Source organism: Mus caroli, unplaced genomic scaffold, assembly GCF_978045245.1.
Source record: "Mus caroli unplaced genomic scaffold, Mus_caroli_1 scaffold_10, whole genome shotgun sequence".
Taxonomy (NCBI): Eukaryota; Metazoa; Chordata; class Mammalia; order Rodentia; family Muridae; genus Mus; species Mus caroli.
In genome coordinates this window covers 53,743,556-53,767,357 of record NW_028227265.1, presented here as the reverse complement: position 1 = coordinate 53,767,357, position 23,802 = coordinate 53,743,556, and the positions used below count along the sequence as shown (strand labels likewise).

The window sequence follows — 23,802 nt, the reverse complement described above, 5'->3', positions numbered from 1 at the left end:
TCTTTCTAAGATTCTTACATTTGCCTTTTTCCATCTGGTAATCTCTGGTGTTAGATATTCTTGTTGTCTCTGGCTGGAGCTTGTTCCTCCTGTGAGTCTATAAGCCTGTGTCAGCATTCTTGGGAGACTAGCTCTCTCCTGGCAAGACCAGTACACAGAGGGCTGCGGAACAGCCCCACCTCCTGGGTGCAGATGTAGGCCCATAGGACACTTTCCCTGCTGCTCTACTGCTTCTCTGGCCTGTGCCAAAATACTCTATTCTTAAGACAAGAAAACAGTTCTCCCCTGTTTTTTCCTGGTAAAAGAATGGTATCTTAGTTTTGTTTCTGATACTGCACAACAAAGTCAGACAAAAGAAGCTTAGTAGATAAAGCCTATTCCTTTTTATAGCTCACAGTTCCAGGTTAGAGTGGCAGGAGCTTGGGACAGGTGGTCATGTTGCATCCACAGTGTAGAAAGGAAGGGAAGCAGGGGGAATGAATTTATGTCCATGCGACACTCAGTTTTTGTCCTCCTTTATTCTTTCCCAGCCTGGGCAATGAAATGGTATAATATGCTTCATGATAGACCTTCCCACCTCAGCTAGGCAGCCATATTAAGAAAATCCTTATAGGCTTGCTCATTGGCCAAGATAATCTAGACAAACCTTCACTGAGACACCCTTCCCATGTTATTCCAGATGGTGTCAAGTAATCAATACTTACTACCAAAAGGAGCATCAATGTCACTGAATTTGATGGCTCTCTGAGTCATGTCATGATGCTAAGTTACAGTGTACCCTCAATTTTGAAATAATTTGTAGTTTTATTCAAAATGTTCTGTTCAGGTCAAACTATGCCAGGAAAAAGAAGCAAACTTGTACAACACCAAAGTATAATACATCTACTAAACTGAGTAAATCTAAACAAGTACTGTGGGATCTAAAGGGGTATAGGGGAAGGAGGGGGAAAAGGAGGATCGCCTACGTCCAGCCAGAGTTCCTCCTATGCTCTGGGCAGGCAGATGTGGGAGGGCTGTCAGATGCTTTCCACTGGGGCCCAGGTGGGCATTTAAGCCACTGACCCAAATCAACAGGGCATGGACAAGGGGCTGCTCCCAACCATGGGGCCCCAGGGGCAACAACCTCAGCCCCGGGGTTATGGGAGAGAGGGCATAGGGGGAGAGGTTCCCACACAGGAGAGAGTCCTTAGTCCGGTCCATGGCTGGAGCACAGGAAGGCCTTCTGATGGAAGATTAGAAATGGCTCATTAGGAGAAAGCCTATCCCATCATCCAAGGGCAGCGGGCCTTGATGAACAGAGACAGTCTATGGTTTTAGAGCTTTATTATAGAAAGGCAGGGGGAAAGAGAGAAGGTAAAAGAGAGAGAGAGACTGGCCATGGCCAAGAGGGGAGTAGGGGGAAAAAGGAGAAAGAGAAGAAAGGCTAGAGAGTAAGGAAGAGAGAGTAAGAGGGAGAGAGAGTAAGAGGGAGAGAGAGTAAGAGAGTGAGAGGAGAGAGTAAGAGGAGAGAGCGAGGGGAGAGTAAGGGGAGTAAGAGAGTGAGGTGGGACCAAGCAACACCTCTTATGGTGGGCTGTTATTTATGGTGTTGCTAGGTAACTGGGGAGGAGTCTAGCTAGAAGGTCAGAAGCTTGGGACATTGTCTAAGTGACTGCTAACCACACTTCTCCTGTGGGGACTGTGGGGGCGGCAACTCTGTTAGGAGCCAGAGTTCCAGGAGACATGAGGGAATGCCTACCATGCCATGTAGTTGAATTGTCACCACTCTGGGGTTCAGACCTCAGCTCTACTGGAGACCAGACAGTCTGTGTATAGCCCAATGCCCCACAAAATACTATTTAAATAACTAAATAACCATCTTTGAACTCACACTGAAAGGCATAAAATCCTTTGTTCAGATAATGTCCAAGTCAAATAAATTTGGGCTTCTAAGAATATTAAAATATGTCAACTGTAGAACTTTAAATTCATACTTGTGTTGGCCCTGTCCTTAACTGTTTGTAAGTTCAAAATAATTGCAAAAATGTTCTGAAGTCTCTTGAGTAATTCATCAGACTTATCTATAGGAGTGGAATAGGCTGCTAAAACTCTAGGAATAGCTACTCTTAGAAGCACAAGATCTCATAACTTCTCAAGTGTCTGATTGTTCAAATAATATTCAGTGATACCCCCCCCCCAAAAAAAAAAGAAGCACAAGATCCTAGCTGTCAATATTAGACTCAGAGCTGAGCTGAAAATGTGAGCACAGTTCTAGATAGTGTTTCAAGATGGAGTTATTCACCAATAGACTTTTGCTGTGGTTGGTCCATTCAGTTCTGTGCATTCTGAGAAAGGAAGAAAAGGGACTGATTTTCACTCTGATTGCTTGTCAGAAGTCAAACTATAAAGATTGAGAAGCTGGAATGTGCTTGGGAAAGCACCTAAGCTATGCTTCTGCCTCTGGAAGGGAAGTACTTACTGGTAATGATGCACAGATTCTCCATTCTAGACCAACCTCACTCAGAGCCAGCCTGGACCTTTTATGTCCATCTTGGTTTTTATGTTTTTTTTTTTCCCAACATGTCAGAGGGTTGTAGGAAGAGTTAATGTTATGTTTACTTACTTTTTTCAGGCATGGGGTAAGAGTCAAGACTACAGAGCATTGTAGTGGTAGGAACTGGACCCTTATTAGCTTGCATATGTCAACAGAATAATATGTAGGAATAATTTACAACTGTGAGTATAGTGTTTATCCGTGAACATACCTTTCCATGTTTTCTGTCAATGAAGATGCTTACTTGGAAGTTTTTATTGATTAACTTCAAAGTTTGAAAGAAAAAAATTGAGCTACTTTGCCAGATTGAGTCTCACATTCAATATTCTCATAAAATGGAAAAATGTGACAGTGACAACTGGGAGATTGAGCTGGAAGCTTTTATAAAAATACTTATACCTAACTAACTTAATAAAAGGGATTAATAAAACAGAAGTTTGAATGCCTTGGATTTAGGTTGGTCTGTGTCTTGAAAACTAATCAGAGTAGATTATTATATACTTGTTGGCATGTAGGGATCAACTTTAGTGATCATCAATGGGTGAATTGATTTGAAACATCATATGACTTGAGCTCAGTAAGATTGATCCTTTCGACTGCTTCTGAAGTCTTCACTGTTTTTGCCTTATATTTTCTTTTCATCCTCTTTAAGCTTCAAAAGAAGAAGTATTCTGAAAACTTTGAAATTGGGAACTTTGAAGCTGTTCTTGTATTCTCACCTCTCTTGTCCTTGCTCAGAGCTTCTCTACTCAACCATGACAGAGCAAGATCCAGTTAATGGAAATGCCTGCTTAGATAAACCTTGCCTGAGAGCTCTCAGAGAGGATATTTCTGATAATTAGACCTGAAGAATCCAAGGAAGGTTTTACCAACCTGGACTTGCTTAGAAATTCTTTACCTTAATAGTAAAAAACATTGAATGGAGAAAAGTTAAAATCTAGAATCAGGTTTCTATTAAAAGATATACTAAGACAGTGGCATACTGCTCTAGGAATGTATGAATACCATATTTCTGTTTATTATAGCAACATATTTAATCAACAATATGATATTACCAGTTTCTATGGAAAGTAATTGATAAGATTTAACCAGTCTAAATAAAAAATAAGAAGTACTAAGTGTGAACCTCATTCTAGAGAGCTATATATTTACCACAGGAGCAGGAGAGATAGTCAGAAGAAAGAATAAATGAGAAGATAGAGGAAGCTTTATAAAATCTTCATTGAAATATAACATGAATCATTAATATTGGATTTGAAGAAACACCCATGGAAGGAGTTACACAGCCAAAGTTTGGAGCTGAGATGAAAGGATGGACCATCTAGAGACTGCCACACCCGGGAATCCATCCCATAATCAGCCTCCAAAGGCTGACACCATTGCATATACCAGCAAGATTTTGCTGAAAGAACCCTGATATAGCTGTCTCTTGTGAGGTATGCCGGGGTTTGGCAAACACAGAAGTGGATGCTCACAGTCAGCTATTGGATGGAACACGGGGCTCCCAATGGAGGAGCTAGAGAAAGTATCCAAGGAGCTAAAAGGGGTCAGCAACCCTATAGGGGGAACAGCAATATGAACTAACCAGTACCCCAGAGCTCGTGTCTCTAGTTGCGTATGTAGCAGAAGTTGGCCATCACTAGAGAGGCCCCTTGGTCTAGCAAACTTTATATGCCCCAGTACAGGGGAATGCCAAGCCCAAGAAGTGAGCGTGCGTGGGTAGGGGGATGGGGGGGGGAGACTGGGGGACTTTTGGGATAGCATTTGAAATGTAAATGAAGAAAATACCTAATTAAAAATAAATAAATAAAAAGAAATATTGTGCAATGGTCTCATTTTATCATCTTTTATTAATATCCTTACACATTAGTTGCATTTACTTAGGTATTTTTAAAAGCTCTGCTCCTGCATCTTCCTGACATGGTTTCCTTCTGGAATTTGACCTTTTCCTTACTTTCTGGCACTGCCCCTGTCTGCAGGCTCATTTGCTGTTAACCTTCCAATGGTCCATTTCTTCAAGGACCATTTTATTGTAAATGATATTTACAAGCTAAGATCTGGGTCAGGATCTGCTTTGCCAAAAAAGTCAGTTAGTAAATTCCCCCTTTTCTCTTCCTCCCCTCTCTCGTTCTCCCCTCTCTCCCCATCTTTAAATGTATCTGCAATCTTATCTGTCCATATTTTACCTCTGTCTCCAGTTTTCCTCCAAACTCCTCTGTAGTGTCTTCCTGTCCATATCCTTGGATTTGTTTTCACTATGGAAGTAATTTTCATGTCTTAAGTATGAAGAGGGAGTGAACGTATCGCACATTGTCTTGTTGGTAATTGGCCTTCCTCTTTACCTCACCGTTTCATCAGCTTTTGTGCTTGTATATTGCTCCTGTTACGAACACATTATTCTGCCTTCTTTGCTGAGAGGCCTGCCCCCTCATTTCCTCTCATCTTTGAGTGGTTCATAGTTCTGGCATTCCTGGTGCTAACCTACTCTATACTGTAACCTATGTTACTTGGACCATGCAGCCTTTCAGTGACATCATTGTGATATCTGCCAAGATACCTGGAGTTGAGGGCTTCCACCTGTTTTCACTTTTTTTTTTTTTTTAAACTTGAGTCAGTTCTGGTCAGCTAGTCCTCTTAGAATGCCCAGAATCCCTCCTGATATTTCACAGCCACATTCTATTTCCTTTAACCATGTGGAGATCAGTTTGTTTTGTAAGACTGCAGAGCCTGGCTGGATATATCCCCCGGTCTGGCTTTTCTAAGAAGTCTGTAACCAAACTTCCCAAGTCCTTGACCATCCTAATAATATGCACACACTTAATATCATTGTGGTCTTCCTTTTTCTTTCCCCAGGCCAAGAAGCCAAGGGGAATGGAGCCTAGGCTACTCTCAAAGCCCAACACAGTTCTCTTTTGGTCTCCATTAGTCTGTTCTTCAGTTCTCATTTTCATTCATTTTAACAGAGTTCTCATGTCATCACAGGATCTTCTCACATATGGCCCATGTGCCAAGTCCTCCAGAATCTCACTTCCTAGATCCCTAAATGCCACACATGTGGCAGGAAGCTATACCCTTCCAAGTGGAAAGCTTATAAAATAAGTTTTTCTTTCTTTCTCTTTTATAACTTCCCTCTTGAAATCTATATGTCTTTGTTCTTGGATGAAGGAAGTGTGTGTATGGATTCACAGAATTATTCACCCTTTTTCAAAAGATGAATTAAGGTTTATTAAGTGCCTATATGTTTTTCAGTTTTGCACATTTAAAACCTCAAGATGAAATATTTATTAATTGCTACTGATTTGTCTTTGTTAAACTTGGTAAACATCAGAAATGAGGTGATTTCTATTCAGTCATCCTTAGGAAGCCACTGTTGTCTCCTAAGTAGCAGCAGTAGGAACTAGAGACAATGATACAGGAGAGATGAAGTTTTAATATTTCACAATACCACACAACCATGAGTGCACACATGTCTGTAAGTGTATGAAGGAGTGAGTGTGTGGTCTATTGAAAGCCATTTCCATAACCTTGGTGATTGTCATGATTTCTCTCAGACATCTCAGTTCACACTTGCTCAGGAATGCATCACTGTAGACTACAACACAGAACTCCAAGTTCTCGGTACTCAGTACTCACTCCCCCAACCCTTGTCTCGTGATGTCATGCTGAAGCTTAGGGAGCCTGGTGAAGTTTTGTTGGTGCCTCCATTGCCACTTTTACCCACTAAGGTCATATTCCAGTGAGTCACGTGGACTAAAGCCAATCCAGTGAAGGAAGAAACACCTTTCCTGCCTCTTTACCACTGTCACTTCATCTGAATCACTGATATGTTTGTCTCTTTGGCCATCATGTAGGAGAATGGTCTTTTGCCTCTTTTCATTTTCCCACCTAAGCCTTCCTCCCATAATACAGTGTTCAAGATGTCCCTATACATGTGAAGAGAAGAAGATGAATATGGGAATAGAGAAACTATCCAAAATACAGAGAAACCATCCAGAGTGCATAAGAACCAACTACCAAGTGCCTTTGTGTAGAACTAGAGATGGAGCACTCAGATCACTATTCTCTTATTTAGTGTATTTTTCTGCCCAAAGAGGTTTCCCGGGGTTTTGCTGTGATAGCTCTTGACAATCTACTCCATCAGTGCTCAGAGTGCTGGTTTTTCTGAATTCCAATGATACTTACAAGTTAAAACCTTGACATTTGCTACTTTTTAAAATCTTTGTGTCCTAGATATTGATTTTATTATGTAATGCCTCTGATTATCTTCTAATAGGACAGACCACATTGCTACATTAGGGGCTGTTTCATTTTTTAGCTAAGTCATGTGAAATCATGATTATAATTTTTTACTTTCTGATTGTCTTTATTCTAGGAAACAAACCAAGATCTACAATGACCCCAGAAAATATCTCTTACCATGAACTTTGAAAATTCAGACCCAATAGATAGTACATAACTTACACATGTATTTTAGAACACAATCTGTTTTTCATTCTTTCCAAGTCACTAGATAAAGATTTATAATGTTGTAAAATCAAGTAGTCAATGCTGAAGAATAATATATATCCATGGACAGGCCAGGGATTTTGTATGATGAAGATAGAATTGTTAATGTCTAATTTGTAGATAGTTAAAAAAAACAAAACAGAAGGCAGAGTAACTTTTGATTATTGAGAAAGAAAATAAAATATCATATTTCTAAGAACACAGCTTAAAATAATATACACTGCAATACCATCTATTCTATTTAAATATTTCAAAACTTGCAATCATTTAATTTATTAAAGTATAAACAAAATATCTGATTTCTGATTATTTCTTAATTATTTGAAATGCCCATTGTATGGTCTAGTCTAAAAATTTTAAATTAGTATTCATCTTTTCACACAATAATTTTAGTGAATATATATATACAAAGAAAAGTATAAAGCTAGATTTTTATTATACAATTTATTTTGATGTTAACATTTCACACTTTGCCATGTGTATGACTTTTTAAAACTGATGTTGTAGAAACTGCCATACAAACTCTTTCTTCTTAGAAAGCAGAATGATGCATCTGGAATTTTATGAATTATGCTCAATGACATAATAATTCAGTTATCTTGGTTGAAATTGTTTCCTTCACTTCTTCTTAGAACCAAGCAGATTTTAAATTTGAGGCATTTGAGGACCACACAAGAGATATGGACTGGGACATGCAGCTAGGGTTTAGCTTAGGAGGTTGGGTCTGTTTGCCCATATAATAGGAAACAGATCTGATAGGATGCATGGGATTAATTTTAATGATCTGATAGGATGCATGGGATTATTTTAATGTGTCTTCTGATTTTGAAGTTTTCATTTCCTATCTTTCCTTGTTTTACTCAGCCTCCTCTTCCCATCCTATCCTTCCTCCTCACCTTTTTTGTTTGTTTGTTTTTACAAATGATATGATCTTCTGAGATGTAACCTCTGGGATGGTCTCACCTGTGCCCAACCTCCTGTCCATGTTCCCCTCATAGACCATACATAATTCAGATACCCAGTGTTTCCCAGAAAAACCTGAGCTGAAATGCTGTCTTTACCCATCAATCACCTACTGATGCTACTGATTTCACATTGGTATTGACTTCCCTGTCTTCCTTATCTGCCAGCTTAGCAACAAAATTAAAATGCACTTAACATTTTACTTAAAATTTGACTGTTTTTATTTTTTTATTTATTTTAATTGAACAAATAAAATTTATTTTAAAATGTACATCTCAGTATTGACATTTTTAAAGTCATCAAAATAATTTATAATAGTTAAATGCCTCTTAAATATACACAATATCTCCTGAAACTAAAAGTCATATGCATTCAACCAGTTTTTAAAATCTATTTGGAACATTAAACATGATAGAAGTAGAAAAAAATAACTTATGAAGTCCTCTGTGAAAGGAAATTGTGACAGGTCCCTGACTAGACAGAAACCATTCATCTCCAAGGGAAAATATGCAGCATAACTGTGGCTTCATAGAATGAATTGGGTAGTTCTTCTGTTTCTATTTTGTGGAATAGTTTGAAGAATATTAGTATTAGGTCTTCTTTGAAGGTCATATAGAATTCTGTATTAAACACATCTGTTCCTGTTTTTTTCGGTTTGTTTGTTTTTGCTTGGGAGAATTTTAATGACTGCTTCTACTTCTTTAGGGGTTGTGGGACTGTTTAGATGGTTTGCCTATTCCTGATTTAACAGGTATTTGCTATCTGTCTAGAAAACTGTCCATTTCACCCGATTTTCCAGTTTTGTTGAATATAGGCTTTTTGTAGTAAGATCTGATGATTTTTTTTTTAAATTTTCTCAGTTACTGTTGTTATATCTCCCTTTTCATTTCTGATTTTGTTAATTTGGATAGTATCTCTGTGCCCTCTGGTTAGTCTGGTTGATTTTCTATCTTGTTGATTTTCTCAAAGAACCAGTTCCTGGCGTGGTTGATTCTTTGTATGGTTCTTTTTGTTTCCACTTGGTTGATTTCAGCCCTAAGTTTGATTATTTCCTGCTGTTAACTTCTCTTGGGTATATTTGCTTCTTTTTGTTCTAGAGCTTTCAGGTGTGCTGTTAAGCTGCTAGTGTATGCTCTCTCCAGTTTCCTTTTGGAGGCACTCAGGGCTATGCATTTTCCTCTTACCACTGTTTTCATTGTGTCCCATAAGTTTAGGTATGTTGTACCTTCATTTTCACTAAATTCTAAAAAGTCTTTAATTTCTTTATTTCTTCCTTGACCAAGTTATCTTTGAGTAGAGTGTTCAGCTTCCATGTGTATGTGGACTTTCTGTTGTTTTTTTACTATTGAAGACTAGCCTTAGTCCATGGTGTTCTGATAGGATGCATGGGATTATTTTAATCTTCTTGTGTCTGTTGAGGCCTGTTTTGTGACTGCTTATATGGTCAGTTTTGAAGTAGGTACCATGAGGTGCTGAGAAGAAGGTATATTCTTTTGTTTTAGGATGAAATGTTCTATAGATATCTGTTAAATCCATTTAGTCCATAACTTCTGTTAGTTTCAAGTATGTCTTTGTTTAGTTTGTGATTCCATAATCTGTCCATTGATGAGAGTGGGTTGTGGAATTCTCCCACTATTATTGTGTGGGGGTGCGATGTATGCTTTGAGCTTTAGTAAATTTCTTTTATGAATGTGGGTGTCTTTGCATTTGGAGCAAAGATGTTCAGAATTGAGAGTTCTTCTTGGTAGATTTTTCCTTTGATGAGTATGAAGTGTCCTTCCTTATCCTTTTTGATAACTTTTCATTGCAAGTTGATTTTATTTGATATTAGAATGGCTACTCCAGCTTGTTTCCTGGGGTCATTTGCTTGGAAAATTATTTTCCAGCCCTTTACTCTGAGGTAGTGTCTGTCTTTGACACTAAAGTGCATTTCCTATATGAAACAAAATGTTGGGTCCTGTTTATGTAGCCAGTCTGTTTTTCTTTATCTTTTTTATTGGGGAATTGAGTTCATTAATGTTGAGATATATTAAGGAATAGTGATTGTTGCTTCCTGTTATTTTTGATGTTATTTTTATGTTTGTGTGGCTACCTTCTTTTGGGATTGTTGATAGAAGATTACTTTCTTGCTTTCTCTATGGTATAGTTTCCCTCGTTGTGTTTGCATTTTCCATCTACCCTTTGTAGGGCTGGATTTGTGGAAAAATATTGTGTAAATTTGTTTTCTCATGGAATACCTTGGTTTCTCCATCTATGGTAATTGAGAGTTTTGTTGGGTCTAGTAGCCTCGGCTGGCATTTGTGTTCTCTTAGGGTCTGTATAACACTTGCCCATGATCTTCTAGGTTTCATGCTCTCTAGTGAGAAGTCTGGTGTAATTCTGATAGGCCTGCCTTTATGTTACTTGACCTTTTTCCTTACTGCTTTTAATATCCTTTCTTTGTTTTGTGCATTTGGCCTCTTGTATGTTTATGGGTATCTCTTTCTTTAGGTTAGGGAAGTCTTCTTGTATAATTTTGTTGAAGATATTACTATCCCTTTAAGTTGGGAATTTTCACTCTCTTCTACACCTATTATCCTTGGGTTTGGTCTTATCATTGTGCTCTGGTGAATGTTTTGGGTTAGGAGCTTTTTGCATTTTGCATTTTCTTTAACTCTCATGGCAATGTTTTTTATGTTATCTTCTGCACCTGAGATTCTCTCTTCGATCTCTTGTATTCTGTTAGTGATGTTTGCATCTATGACTCCTGATCTGTTTCTTAGGTTTTCTATCTCCAGTGGTATCTCCCTTTGTGATTTCTTTATTGTTTCTGTATCCATATTTAGATCTTGAAAGGTTTTGTTCAATTCTTTCACCTGTTTAATGTTTTCCTATAATTCTTTAAGGGATTTTTATGTTTCCTCGTTAGGGCTTCTACTGCTTACCAGTATTCTTCTGTATTTCTTTAAGGGAGTTATTAATGTCCTTCTTAAAGTTCCCTATCATCATCATGAGATGTGACTTTAAATCAGTCTTGCTTTTCTGGTGTGTTGGGATATCCAGGGCTTTCTGTGGTGGGAGAACTGGTTTCTGATGATGCTAAGTAGCTTTGGTTTCTGTTGCTTATGTTCTTGCCCTTGTATCTTGTCATCTAGTTATCTCTGGTATTAGCTGGTCTTGCTGTCTCTGACTGTGGCTTGTTTCTCTGGCAAGCCTGTGTGTCAGCACTCCTGGGAGACCAGTTCTTTCCAGGAGTCATTTGGGTATGGAGAGCTGTGGCATAGGGTCAGCTCTGGGGTGCAGATGGAAACCAGAGGGATCCTGTTCCGTGCTGTTCCTTGGTTCCTGTGTCCTGATGGCACTGGCAGGTCCTTCTTGGGCCAGGAATTCCAGCAGAAGTGGTGGTCTTTCCTATGTTCAGGTGTGTTGGCACTCCTGGGAGACCAGCTTTCTTCTGAAGGTATGTGGGTATGAAGCGATATGGCACAGGATCAGCTCTGGGTATAGACAGAAACCTAGAATTTGACTGTTTTTAATCAAAAAGATTATTTTGTGAATCTCTTCAGCCATATGACAGAGATGAAGGTCAAAAGTAATTACTTTGAAAGATTAAAACTATGTCATATGTATTTATGTTTGTATATTTACTACAGGGAAATGGTGCTTTATTTAATTTAAATGCTTATGAACAGCCTATAAACAACTGTCAGTGAAATTTCTTATAAAGGTCTATATTATAATATCATAGTATAGACAATAATGCTTAAACTGTATTTTGAATACTTGCTAAATATGAGTCATATTTTCTTTTAATTAATAGATTTTATAGACATTATTTAATTTATAGAAATATCAAGTAATAAATGCAATGTCCCTTATTCACATGATGAGATGCATATTTGACATTGCATATTGTTAAAAGTTTACGGTAAGAAATATTTTATAATTAAGATTGCATCTATAATACATGGCCCTCTCAGGTAAGTGCATCAGATTAGGACCCTAATGGGTATAGTTTTCATACAAACATGGTGGGGGGTAATTACTAAGCCTTATAATTTTATAAACTATCCTAATGCATTCTAACTTGTGTATTTGTAGAATAGATTTTATTATGCATGTTTAAGGTACACAACATAATTATGTGAGGTATATGTGGACAGTAAAATGGTAACTCTGGCCAAGCAAATTAAAATGCCCATCATATCATAGACCTGTCTATTTTCACTTGCTTTTTGTTTTTGACAAAAGCAGCTAAAATCTATTCATTTGGCAGGAATCCAATGTGTGGTGCAATTTTATTAATTACTACTCTCATGCTGTACATTATCTCCCCACATGTCTTCATCCTTCATCTCTGCTGTTCTTAACCAGTGAGCTGTACCCTCCTATTCCCCATGTTCACAATCCTTGGGTCCAGAATTACTTTCTATCTCTCTATATTTGAAGTTTAAAAAAATCTACACATAAGTAAAATTATTTTATGTAGTACAGCGTCCTCCAACTTCTGGTTTATTTGTTATAGCATTATGTGACAAATATCATGGTCTCCTTGTCAAATATTTAACATTTCAATGCATTGACTTTGCTCTATGTGCTGGTTAGACACTTGTACTTCTATCTTATCATTCATTGTTAATAGTACTGAATAGTGCTGCAGTGAGCGAATATGAAGCTGCAGATATTCTTCTAATAATGTGGTAAATTACACTCACATCATTGATTGTGTACATAGAAGAGGGATTGCTGCATCCTAAGGTAGTTTTGTTTTTAATATCTTTAAAATGATATTAGCAGTCGTTCTGTTTTGCACAATGAGTTCAAATTTTTCTTTATCCACACCTTCACCAACATATACCTCTTTTAGCCTTTTTAGACTTTTTGTTACTAGCTATTTCTACATAAAGGAGGAATGATATCTTTCCATACACCTGTGGTCCACTTGTCTATTCTTATAGCTATGCCTGTTCAGATACTTTACTGTCACTGTTTAATTTAGTTTTGCTTATATAAGGCTTGGCCTTTGGCTAACGTCAGTGTTAGTCTACATGAACACAACAATATGGCAAGTTGTTCATAGTCTGTATGCAACATAAAATGACCTCAAAACTAATAGTTTTCTGGCAGTTTATATTTTTGTTTAACAATAACTATAGTACCTGAGTTATTAGGCTACATATGCCTATTTGTGAATTCTTGCTATGTATAATGGTGGCTTTGGTAAATATATGACCCATAACTTTCAGAACAACTGTACAGATAAACACGAGCCAAATACAGGTGCACTAACAGTAGTGACTTATATTAAGTATCTGCATTAATGTTATACTATCAGTTTTAATACATTTGTTCTTGTGATTGAATAGACTATATCTCATTTATTTCAAGTATTCAATATGTCAATGAAATTTATTTCCTGATATGATTTCCCTCAACTCTTCTTAAAAGATTTAATTTTATTTATATTTATGCCTATATGTGTGAATATATCTTGCATGACATATAGAGAGGCCCTAGAGAGGCCAGAGGAGGGTAGTGGTTGCCTGGGAGCTGAAGTTACCACCCATGGAGAGTCACCTGAGTTCAGTGCTAGAAAATGAATTGCAATCCTCTTAACAATTGACTCCTCTCTCCAGCACTTTCTCTCAACTCTTCGTTCTAACAATGACTTTGGAGTGTCAATTGGCAAGATCTAAAAAGTAATACAATAGAAATGAGAAAAAAATATTCCCATTTTATGGCATGTTGCAGCACAACCAAAATTAATTTCATATAATATATTAGGATTTTCGAAAGCCATATTGTATTTCCATTGTATGAAATGATTGGGTATTATTAATGTAATCTTTATTTTGTATTGTAGTGAATGGACATCCAATACTCAAGAGAGCTAACATCCGGACTGTTGGCAAGTTGGTGGCTAGATCCATAAGAGAAAGAAAAATGAGACAATTTTATAAAACATGAGAACTGGAATAAATTTTTCAGCACAGTGCTCCATTAAATAGTTGAACTTATCACCTCAGAAATGCATATTAGTAATGAACACAGAACGATTTGCTATCGACAGGATAAAGGTTGAAATCTTTGTATAAGCAAAAGGGGATGTTGACAAGTTAGTTCATCATTGATAAGTAAGTTTGGATGAGCGGTCTTTATCTTCCTCATTAAACATCTGCTAATCATGACACAAAGCTGTGCAGTGTCACTTATTGCTTCTCATTGGACTGAAGTCTATTGTGCGCCACTGCTAATAAAGGTTACACACTTTAAAATTCTTAGTTTCAAAATTCTCTGTTCTGATATCTTAAAACTTTAGTTCATTTTTATTCTTTAAAAATTCTATCAGTGTGATATTTCACTGAAATAAAACATTTCAAAAGTTTGTCAGCATGTGTTTCCTCACTTAAGTCTCTTTGAATTGTTTCTGTGTCACAGATCATTTTTCTTTATTTGGTTTTCTTTCCTTGAGTGCATTACTCATTTTAAAGGAAAGAATAGATCTCCTACATGCTCTATACATGAGTTTACTTGGTCTTTGTGCTTCAAGCATTTGAAATGCAGTGGCTATACCATCAGTTCCTTAAGAATCTGAGTTTAGTTTTATCCATATATCTATTCTTAGAGTCACACTGTATTTCATTGGTGGGGTTAAAGAATGAGGGTTGATGAAGGTGTGGATGAGCAGAGTCTGTGTGCAGCACAGACACAATCTGAGTGACAACCCACGACAAGCACTCTGCACTCTCAACATGCTTAGCATTGATCTACTGCTTCTCTAACCCCCTTGCTCTCTCAGGCCACTCTTTTAGGTAGTTTACTGTGAGATACACATGGAAGTCATGGAGACAAACTGTGCAAGTCTATGCCTCACTAAAACTAGAACCAAGGTGACCTAGAAGCCATGAGGCAGTCTAACTAGAAAAGTTTAGCTCTTACATTCAACAGGGAAAAAACACTGATGACTGACTAAAATATAACTTATGTATGAAATGAAATTATACATAATCTCCTTACTAGTGGTTGCAATAAAATTTACTTTAATGAGAAATTTTTTGTTATCCATGTACTGAAAACAGAAACCAAACATAAAAGAAAATGTAAACATGACTTAGGTCTCAGTATGGCAGGAAACCTTGATTCTGGTTATTGGATTAATAGATAACAAATTGGTTGTATTTGCATCACTGCTACTGCTAAATATTGGGAGAAAGATATTATGTAGTTATAATCAAAGTTTCTTATGGAACTGAAAAATAAGATCTCACAATAAGTGTTATATAATCATTTTAGTAAATGAATGGCAATCCTATCCATAGGAAGTAATTAATATAAAATCATGTCAAAGGTGCTTTATAAAAATAAAATGAAATTTAGTTATGAATATAACACTGGGGATAGAATATAAACATACTTTAAAAAGTGATCACTATTATCACTGTCTCCTTCTTTAGACTATCACTGGTTTTCAACAAACTACAGTAGGGCTACTGAATGTCTTTCAGAAGTGTGGACCCACATTAAGTCCACTGGCAATATGTCACTTCAAACTGTGGAAGACAGTGTAAGGTCAGGGAGAGAAGCCTTCACTTTTCAATAGTCAGATTGTATATAAAAATTGGCACTTGGTGCTCATCAAAGAAGAAGAAATATTGGATGTGCTCTAAATGTCCATTGTGTTTTGGAGCCAACTACCTGATGGAAGTCATCAGTTATATGCAAATGAACTGTCAATGGCTTGCCACAGTTGGCAATCACTGGACTGTGAAGGGTATGTCTTAATCAGAACTGAAGCTCTTCTCATACTTTGATTTACTGGAAATAAAATGGAAAAGTCCTTTGAGACTACAAAGGACACTTGTTTCAGATAAAATGTCTAGACAGTAGCAATATATTTATGGCTTTTATTATAGCAGAAGTGCAAATTAGAACGGAGTGCTGAGAAAGTCCCTGTGACCCAGCTAAATTCTAAAGCACTGCTGTGGCTGGGGCAGTCTAATCTTTAAAATAGCTAAGCCAACTAAACCAGAGCCCATAAGGACAGGGCAATATGTGCAAGGTCAAGATTTGGTTTTTTACATCTTTTAAAAATTGTTTACGTTTTATCTTATTTATTCTTCATAATTTTTATTTTATATTCTCTGAAAAAATCACTCTATGATAATTAATGCAAATATTAGAGCAGTTGAAAGTTAAGTTTCTGTGAACCTGAAATAGAGGTCACAACTCACAAAATTCCAGTGTAAAAGAATTATCACTTTTCTTTCCAACTTCATTTCCCAAGCACAGACAATCAAAACTCTCAATTCTCTGTAACTATTTACATAGTTGTTGGTAGTAATATTGGATTTATAGTCTTTTCAACTGTAGTTCTACACCATTATAGAACATAGATGAATAGACCAACCTTTTTCTTTGTTGTTGTTGTTATTCATACATAATTCCGGCTATGCTAAAGTTTTCCCTTTAATTCTAAGCATCCTGCCTTTTTAGGAAAATATGTGGTTTGTTTCATCACACAGTGTGAGTTAGTAGAAGGTCTGAGCCAAGCACTCTCCCAGGATTCAGGCCTGTCTGTCCTAAGGGCATCCTTTACAGCTATGACTGTTTTCTGTGCATCTAGCCTCTAAAATATGGTGAGCATGTGGGGAAAGCCTTCCCATTTCTTAGTCACTCCAAGTAGAACTTAGAATATATCACACCTGTTAATACTTAACTGGGGAGAACTAACTAGTCATCTGGTTCTACCTACATTTGAGGGCAGGACAGGATATCAGCTATCTTTGCTTCCAGGAGCAGATTGTGCAAATTTTTGTCAGAGGATGTAGACAATCTGTATTCTCCATTATTTTCAGAAACAAGAGATAATTTCTAACGGTTTCACTTGAGTTTGTTGTTGTTATTATTATTAATGATTGTTGTTATAATATCATAAAATTATCCAAAGAATGCAGTCATTTCTAGATTCTTCATTTCTTTTGTTGTTAATTTTCTTAAACAGGTCACCACAAACCTCAAAGCATCAAGCATTGATTGAAAGGAACTCACTCTTCTTTCTATTGCTTAGGTAGCTACTTATAGATATTGAAGACATTTTGGTTTTATTTTATCTCATACATTTTTATTACTCAATAAAATCATCACAAATAAACAATTTTAGCTATATTTTGATAATGTTTCTTCTTAAAACTCTACCCAGTTACATTTTAGAAAGTAATGTTATAAACTGATATTGCCAGAGCAATGGAAAAGAACATGGAATTGTATCATCTCCAAACTTTTCGGTATAAATAATAAAAAACATATTGATTGAAGGGTATTCTACTGGAAAGATCACAAATAAACCAAACACACACACACACACACACACACACACACACACACATGACAGAGAGAGAGAGAGAGAGAGAGAGAGAGAGAGAGAGAGAGAGAGAGAGAGAGATTAATTTTAAACCATAAAAATTCAAATAGATTTGTTAAAAATTTTCAACAACTGTTCTGGCTTCAGCATGATTCTTTCAAGCCTGCTGGCTCTTTTTGAAATAATTTCTTAAACTTCAATTTAAATAAATACAATATTGGAACTGGAAAAAATAACAAAAGAACTCATTCCTAATGTTTTCTGTTTTCTGAGAAGTGTTTTTTCTTTCCACCGTGTTAAACATGTATTTTCAGAACAATGAAATAATATCAGCAAACCACAAACTGTTGAAACTGTTATAACCACACTAAATATGTTCTAGAGATTGGCTATGTGGGGACAGAGAGTGAGATAGGCCTTTATACTCCTGGGATTCCTCATGTAAACATCACAGCCGAGGGATTCTGAGGTAGATGACTATGGTTTGAATTTTGACTGAGATTTTTAATATTGGTGAGGCAATTCTAGAGTGATATTCTAGTGATCTAATTATTTTGCAATCTTAATTTTTTTGCCTGATATATGTCTTCAAATATGCACTTTGTATCAATATAGGTAGTGTGTTAGTGTTGGTTTCTATTGCTGTGAAGAGACACCATGACCATGGCAACTCTTATTTTTATTGATTATTTTATTTATTTACATTTCAAATGGTAACTCCCTTCCCAGTTTCCCCTCCCCAAGTGCTGCTTCCCTTCCCACCTACCCCTGCTTCTTTGAGGGTGCTCTCCAACCCACCCACTCACCCACTCCCGCCTCACTACCTTAGCATTCCTCTGCACTGGGACATCAGGCTTCATAGGACTATGGGCCTCCCCTCCCATTGATGCCAGATAAGGCAATCCTCTGGTACATATGCAACTGGAGCCGTGGGTCCCTTCATGTGTACTCTTTGGTGGGTGGTTTAGTTGCTGGGAGCTCTTTGGGTGTGTGTGGCGAGGGGTAGTAGTCTGGTTACTTGATTTTATTGTTCTTCCTATGGGGTTGCGAACCCCTTCATCTCCTTCAGTCCTTCCCCTAACTGATCATTGGGGTCCCTGTGCTCAGTCAGATGGTTGGCTGCTAGAGTCCTCATCTGTATTGGTAAGACTCTGGCAGAGCCTCTTGAAGGAGAGCTATACCAGTCCTGTCAGCAAGCGCTTCTTGGCATCACCAATAACGTCTGGGTTTGGTGTCTGCAGATGGAATGAATCAGTCTCTGGATGGCCTTTCCTTCAGTCTTTGCTCCACTCTTTGTCCCTGCATTTCCTTTAGACAGGAGAAATTCTAGGTTAATATTTTTGAGTTGTGTGGATGGCCTGGTATCTCAACCGAAGGCAGTGCCTAACCACTGGATATGGTCTCTAAAGATTCTATCTCCCCTTTGTTGGGTATTTCAGTTAATGTCATCCCCGTTGGGTCCTGAGAATCTCTTGATTCCCTGGCATCTGGGACTTTTAGTGGCTATCCCCCGTTCCATCACCCACTGTTATAGACAGTTATTCAATTTCCTAACCCTCTGAACTTCTCCCCCATCTGCTCCCACAACTGATTCTGTTCCCCTTTTCCCTCCCCCATACCCTCCCCTCCACATTCCCACTTCTTGGCCCTGGCATTCCCCTGTACTGAGGCATATAAAGTTTGCAAGACCAATGGGCCTCTCAGCTCCAAACTTTGTAACTCCTTCTATGGGTGTTTTGTCAGCTAATAGCTTCAGCAAAGTTGCTGGATATAAAATTAACTCAATCAGTAGCTTTCCTCTACTCAAATGATAAATCAGCTGAGAAAGAAATTAGGGAAATGACACCCTTCACAATAGTCACAAATTATATAAAATATCTTGGTGTGACTCTAACTAAACAAGTGAAAGTTATATATGATAAGAATTTCAAGTCTCTGAAGTAAAAAAATGAAGAAGACCTCAGAAGATGGAAAGATCTTCCATGTTCATAGATAGGCAGGTCTAACATAATAAAAATGACCACCTTACCAAAAGCAATCTATAGATTCAATGCAGCCCCATCAAAATTCCAACTCAATTATTCTCAGAGATAGAAAGAGAAATTCTCAAATTCATCTGGAATAACAGAAAAGCCAGGCTAGCAAAAATTGTTCTCAACAATAAGAGAACCTCCTGGGGAATCACAATCACTGACATCAAATGGATGGACGTGGAGGGCATCATCCTGAGTGAGGTAACCCTATCACAAAAGAACTCACATGATATGTACTCACTGATAAGTGGATATTAGCCCAGAAACTTAGAATACCCAAGATACAAGATACAATTTGAAAAACACATGAAACTCAAGAAGACCAAAGACCAAAGTGTGGACACTTTGCCCCTTCTTAGAATTGGGGGCACTGTCAACTGGTCTTATATAGTGTTTAACAAAGCTGTCCTCGTATAGATAGCTCTTTAATTCAACATTTTGATATTTCTCTCAAATATTATTATTCTATATGTGTGCTAATATTCTTCTGATTTGTATTTTGTTTAAAAATATTTAAAATAGTGATACCACAGACTTTTTAATATATTATATTATATTGAATTGAAAAAAAACACTATATATGTGTATCTGCCAAAGATATTGATGAACACAGAAAATTCTGTTGGGTGAAGCACATTTGTGATTGCAAATTATTCTCTATGCTGGCATATGCAAGTACTTTACCTCACATAGATTAACCTCCATTTATGTCCCATTCTAAAGAAATATAAATTTATTATGTATTTATCATTTGTTTGTGTAGAATATGGGCCTGATGGTGGTTGGGTAAAGTAAAACTTGTAGGATATGGTTCTTTCTTCCTACTATATAGAACCCAGGACTCAAACTCATGTCATTAGATGTGGGGCCAAATGCCCTTATAAACAAAGCCACTGTGCAAACCCTTATATCATAAATATATAAGTATTTATTTATGTATTTAATAAATATTTCGTGTCTATACATATACACATATACATTATATACAAAAACACATATAGACTTACATATATAATTTAGAATTTGGATGAGTTTCTCCAGGATGATATATAGGAATGTTCTCTGGACTTTTAGGGAGTAGAAGCTAAGTTGAAATCTGTAAGCCTCACTCCAACTGGGCTTTTGCTCAAGTTACCTGGTTCAGGTAGTCCTCCCACAATTTGTTACCTTCTAATTAAGCCCAAAGCAATTAGTATTACTGATATTGGACTTCATTCTTTCAAACTGAGCCAAAACAGACTTTCCTATTTATAAATTAGTTGTCTCAGATATTTCAATATAGTGATAGATATCCAACCAGTACGAAATATGTCTGGTTAAGGTCTAGAAATCTGATTACAGTGTTGTTACCAGACAATATACTCCAAAGCAAAATGATAGAACTTCAGAATTAAATCTTGTATGCTATATACAACTGGACTCAGGTCTTCAGCCTTGTGGTAGACACCTTTATTTCCTAATATCCTGAGTGCCCTGAAGACATCAAATGTATATAGCATCATCTTTCTGCCTAGTCTTCTACTGAAATTTTTATTATTAGTTTCATTGACTTTAATCTGTCTTTATTTTAATTGAATATGGGTGCTCTTTCTAGACTTCATAGGTATTAAATAATATCCAAACATAATTTAAAAGGATATTTCCATAGCTTGTGAGAAGCTTGGTTTCTATCTAGTAAAGTATATCTCTGAGAGATGATTGGATCATGATTGCTTGGTGGAGGAGTTTACTGTTATATTTATGAGTTGATTGCATTTTGGGAAATTGATACATATTTGCTTGGACTATAACTGGAGAAAAACACTGATAAATGTGCCTCTGCTGGGTATATATATATATCCCTGGCACCTTCCTGTGACTTCCTCTGCTTCCTGGCTTCCATGATGTGAGCAGTTCTGCTCCATCATGCTTCTCTGCCATAACATTTTGCTTTGTCTTTGGTCCAAGACAGTGGAAGCAGCCAGCCATTGGAATAAACCATTGGAAACTAAGAACTAAAATGAACCTTGCTTTCTTTTAAGAAGTTTATATCAGATATGTTGTAGCTGCAGATGGCAAGACTAGCAGTTACCAAACATGATGTGATCTGCTAATTCTGCAGCTACTCTGCATGGATATGGGCTTAAACGAACATGGATGCACTGCAGGCAATGAATGCTAAGCTTCTCACTTTCTGAGAAGTTATAAATACACAAAGAGGGGATAAAAAAGTGAAATCTAATAATAGCACATAATTCTAACCTAAAGGGGCAAAAATCTTCATAAGTCTATAATGATACAAATAATTCAATAACAGACTGGAGAAAGGCACAACAATGTTAAAAAAATAAGTCTTAATTATAAACTACTATGAGAACATTCAGACTGTGTATTACGGCTGCCTACTCAGCCCTCACTCCCCATGCATGCTCAACTACAGATAACTTGTAATTGCTCATAGTTCCCACTGCTCCCAGAGATTTCATACATTTTAGAGGTTCTTTGTTTCTCACTACCAAAGACAGGGTTTCATATCCCATTGGGGACCACAGTATCAAATGCATCCCTCCCTGCACCTGACAAGAATCCAGAAGAAGCCTGATTCCTTATTGCAGTTATTGGCATACATTTCATTTAATTAGTGAATGTTCTTAATGCAAACTCCAAAGTACAATGCCCATTTTGTTTCATAACAAAAAATGTTGTGAAAACAAAGGTCGGCATTTGAGGGTGGATATTCTGCAAACCTTTTATGTTAAGAGAATCTTTTCAGTGTGCTGACATAGCCTATACAGGTACAATAAACATGATAAAAGCTGAAAGGACACAGTGGGTGGATGGCTACATCTAAATCTGGCTTATTTTTAACTCAGCTACTAAATTTAATACCCTAGTAAGTGGTGACAAATCTGGAGTAGATACTGACCACATTGGTAGCTGGGACAACTGCTTTAAGCCATGGCTGCTTCAAGCACACCAGAATCCATTATCACCTAGCTAGGAATTGAAGGCTTAGTTCCCCAGATGAATTTTTTGTCCTTTCAAATTGGACATAGTACTACCGGAGGGTCCCGCAATACCTCTCCTGGGCATATATCCAGAAGATGTTTCAACTGGTAAGAAGGACACATGCTCCACTATGGTCATAGCAGCCTTATTTATAATAGCCAGAAGCTGGAAAGAACCCAGATGCCCCTCAACAGAGGAATAGATAAAGAAGATGTGGTACATTTAAACAATGGCACATTTAAACTCAGCTATTAAAAAGAATGAATTTATGAAATTCCTAGCCAAATGGATGGACCTAGAGGGCATCATACTGAGTGAGGTAACCCAATCACAAAAAAACTCATATGATATGTACTCACTGATAAGTAGATATTAGCCCAGAAACTTAGAATACCCAAGATATAAGATACAATTTGTAAAACACATGAAACTCAAGAAGAACAAAGACCAAAGTGTGGACACTTTGCCCCTTCTTAGAATTGGGAACAAAACACCCATTGAAGGAGTTACAGAGACAACATTTGGAGCTGAGATGAAAGGATGGACCATCTAGAGACTGCCATACCCGGGAATCCATCCCATAATCAGCCTCCAAATGCTGACACCATTGCATACACTAGCAAGATTTTGCTGAAAGGACCCTGATATAGCTGTCTCTTGTGAGGCTATGCCAGGGCCTAGCAAACACAGAAGTGGATGCTCACAGTCAGCTATTGAATGGATCACAGGGCCCCCAATGGAGGAGCTAGAGAACGTACCCAAGGAGCTAAAGTGGTTGGCAACCCTATAGGTGGAACAACAATATGAACTAACCAGTACCCCCTGAGCTCGTGTCTCTAGCTGGATATGTATCAGAAGATGGCCTAGTCAGCCATCAGTGGAAAGAGAGGCCCGTTCATCTTGCAAACTTTATATGCCTCAGTACAGGGGAATGCCAGGGCCAAGAAGTGGGAGTGGGTGGGTAGGGGAGTAGGGAGGGGAGGGTATGGGGGAATTTTGGGATAGCATTGGAAATGTAAATGAAGAAAATACCTAATTTAAAAAAAGATATTAGGAAAAAATGTTAATTCTTCTAGTAAGCAACATACGATTTTGAATTTGTCATAATTCCTGCCCAATCTTCTTTCTTTATAAAGTGACTTCACTGAGGAATATCTCTTCACTACTTTTCTATACCAACAGAAGAAATGTTATCATATTATTTTTTGAGGCTAGTGGAAGAAAAAATACTTTAATTACTGTCAACCAGTAACAAATCTTCTTTCCATCTAAGACTCAGTTGTTATTTCCTTCTACTTTCCTGATTAGTCCTGTGCTATTCTTCTTAAACTTTAGATAAATTTAAACTCTTAAGTGAGGCTCACGCTCCTCAACCAGATAAATTTAAACTCTTAAGTGAGGCTCGCTCTCCTCAACCAATCATTTCTTTCTGAGATCAT

At 37.3% G+C, this 23,802-nt stretch overlaps 1 protein-coding gene across 1 annotated transcript in view; it reads left to right on the top strand.

Moving 5' to 3' along the window:
* The window catches only part of Iqcm (IQ motif containing M), a 513,003-nt gene extending 498,840 nt beyond the window's left edge, over positions 1–14,163 (top strand). The window contains exon 14 of the mRNA XM_021170291.2: positions 13,845–14,163. Within this exon, the coding sequence (XP_021025950.1) occupies positions 13,845–13,948 (104 nt within the window). The 3' untranslated portion in view covers positions 13,949–14,163. The remainder of the gene's footprint in view (positions 1–13,844) is intronic.
* The last annotated feature ends 9,639 nt before the right edge of the window (positions 14,164–23,802 follow it).